General features: G+C 63.6%; 1 protein-coding gene across 1 annotated transcript; it reads left to right on the forward strand.

The window, feature by feature from the left end:
• Window positions 1-4: 4 nt before the first annotated feature.
• Window positions 5-1,786, forward strand: LOC114890698 (protein AHNAK2-like; the record flags this gene model as incomplete). The annotated part of the gene is made up of 1 exon (XM_029214519.1): window positions 5-1,786. A coding segment is annotated over one exon (1,782 nt), but the record flags the coding sequence as incomplete, so codon positions are not given.
• Window positions 1,787-1,820: the final 34 nt, after the last annotated feature.

A 1,820-nucleotide genomic window follows, 5' to 3' on the forward strand; every position in this document is an offset into this window, starting at 1 on the left:
GGGCGATGTGTCCCTTGGGGACAAGGAGGTGGCCGTCACAGACAGCAAGTTCAAAATGCCCAAGTTCAAGATGCCATCCTTCGGGTTGTCGGTGCCCAGCAAGTCCGTCGAAGCCTCCTTGGAGGGGTCTGGGCCCAAGGCTCAGGCCGAGGTGACCCTGCCCTCGGTGCAGGCCGACGTCAAGACCAGTGACCTCAGCATCGAGCTGCCTTCCGCCGAGCTGGATGTCAAGGCCGCCGAGGTGGGCGTGAAGCTCCCGGAGGGCCACCTTCCCGAAGCGGAGCCCAAGGAAGCGGCAGCGGGAATCGGACTCAAGGGCCACCTGCCCAAGGTGCAGATGTCAAGCATCAAGGTGCCCAAGGTGGACATCAAGGGGCCCAAACTGGACCTGAAGGACACCAAGGGCGAGGTGACGGTCCCTGACGTGGAGGTGTCACTGTCCCGCGTGGTGGTGGACACCCAGGCCGCGGGCATCATGCTGGCGGGCGACGTGTCCCTTGGGGACAAGGAGGTGGCCGCCAGAGACAGCAACTTCAAAATGCCCAAGTTCAAGATGCCGTCCTTTGGTGTGTCAGCACCCAGCAAGTCCGTCCAGGCCGCCGTGGAGGTGTCCGTGCCCAAGGCCCAGGCTGACGTGACCCTGCCTTCACTGCAGGCTGACGTCAAGACCAGTGACCTTAGCATCGAACTGCCCTCCACCGAGCTGGATGTCAAGGCTGCCGAGGTGGGCGTGAAACTCCCGGAGGGCCACCTTCCCAAAGCAGAGATCAAGGAAGCAGTGGTGGGAATCGGACTCAAGGGCCACCTGCCCAAGGTGAAGATGCCCAGCATCAAGGTGCCCGAGGTGGACATCAAGGCCCCCCAGGTGGACATCAAGGGGCCCAAACTGGACCTGAAGGATGCCAAAGGCGAGGTGACGACCCCCGACATGGAGGTGTCGCTGCCCAGCGTGGAGGTGGACACCAAGGCCGCGGGCATCATGCTGGCGGGCGATGTGTCCCTTGGGGACAAGGAGGTGGCCGCCAGAGACAGCAAGTTCAAAATGCCCAAGTTCAAGATGCCATCCTTCGGGGTGTCAGCGCCCAGCAAGTCCGTCCAGGCCGCCATGGAGGTGTCCGTGCCCAAGGCCCAGGCCGAAGTGACCCTGCCCTCGGTGCAGGCCGACGTCAAGACCAGTGACCTTAGCATCGAGTTGCCCTCCGCCAAGCTGGAGGTCAAGGCTGCCGAGGTGAGCGTGAAGCTCCCAGAGGGCCACCTTCCCGAAGTGGAGCCCAAGGAAGCAGTGGCGGGAATCAGACTCAAGGACCACCTGTCCAAGGTGAAGATGCCCAGCATCAAGGTGCCCAAGGTGGACATCAAGGCCCCCCTGGTGGACATCAAGGGGCCCAAACTGGAACTGCAGGACGCCAAGGGCGAGGTGACGACCCCCGACGTGGAGGTGTCACTGCCCAGCGTGGAGGTGGACACCCAGGTCGCGGACAGCAAGCTGGAGGGCGATGTGTCCCTTGGGGACAAGGAGGTGGCCGTCACAGACAGCAAGTTCAAAATGCCCAAGTTCAAGATGCCATCCTTCGGGTTGTCGGTGCCCAGCAAGTCCGTCGAAGCCTCCTTGGAGGGGTCTGGGCCCAAGGCTCAGGCCGAGGTGACCCTGCCCTCGGTGCAGGCCGACGTCAAGACCAGTGACCTCAGCATCGAGCTGCCTTCCGCCGAGCTGGATGTCAAGGCCGCCGAGGTGGGCGTGAAGCTCCCGGAGGGCCACCTTCCCGAAGCGGAGCCCAAGGAAGCGGCAGCGGGAATCGGACTCAAGGGCCACCTGCCCA

The sequence above is a fragment of the Monodon monoceros genome, unplaced genomic scaffold (assembly GCF_005190385.1).
Source record: "Monodon monoceros isolate NGI ecotype Baffin Bay Population unplaced genomic scaffold, NGI_Narwhal_1 Contig6222_ctg1, whole genome shotgun sequence".
Lineage (NCBI taxonomy): Eukaryota > Metazoa > Chordata > Mammalia > Artiodactyla > Monodontidae > Monodon > Monodon monoceros.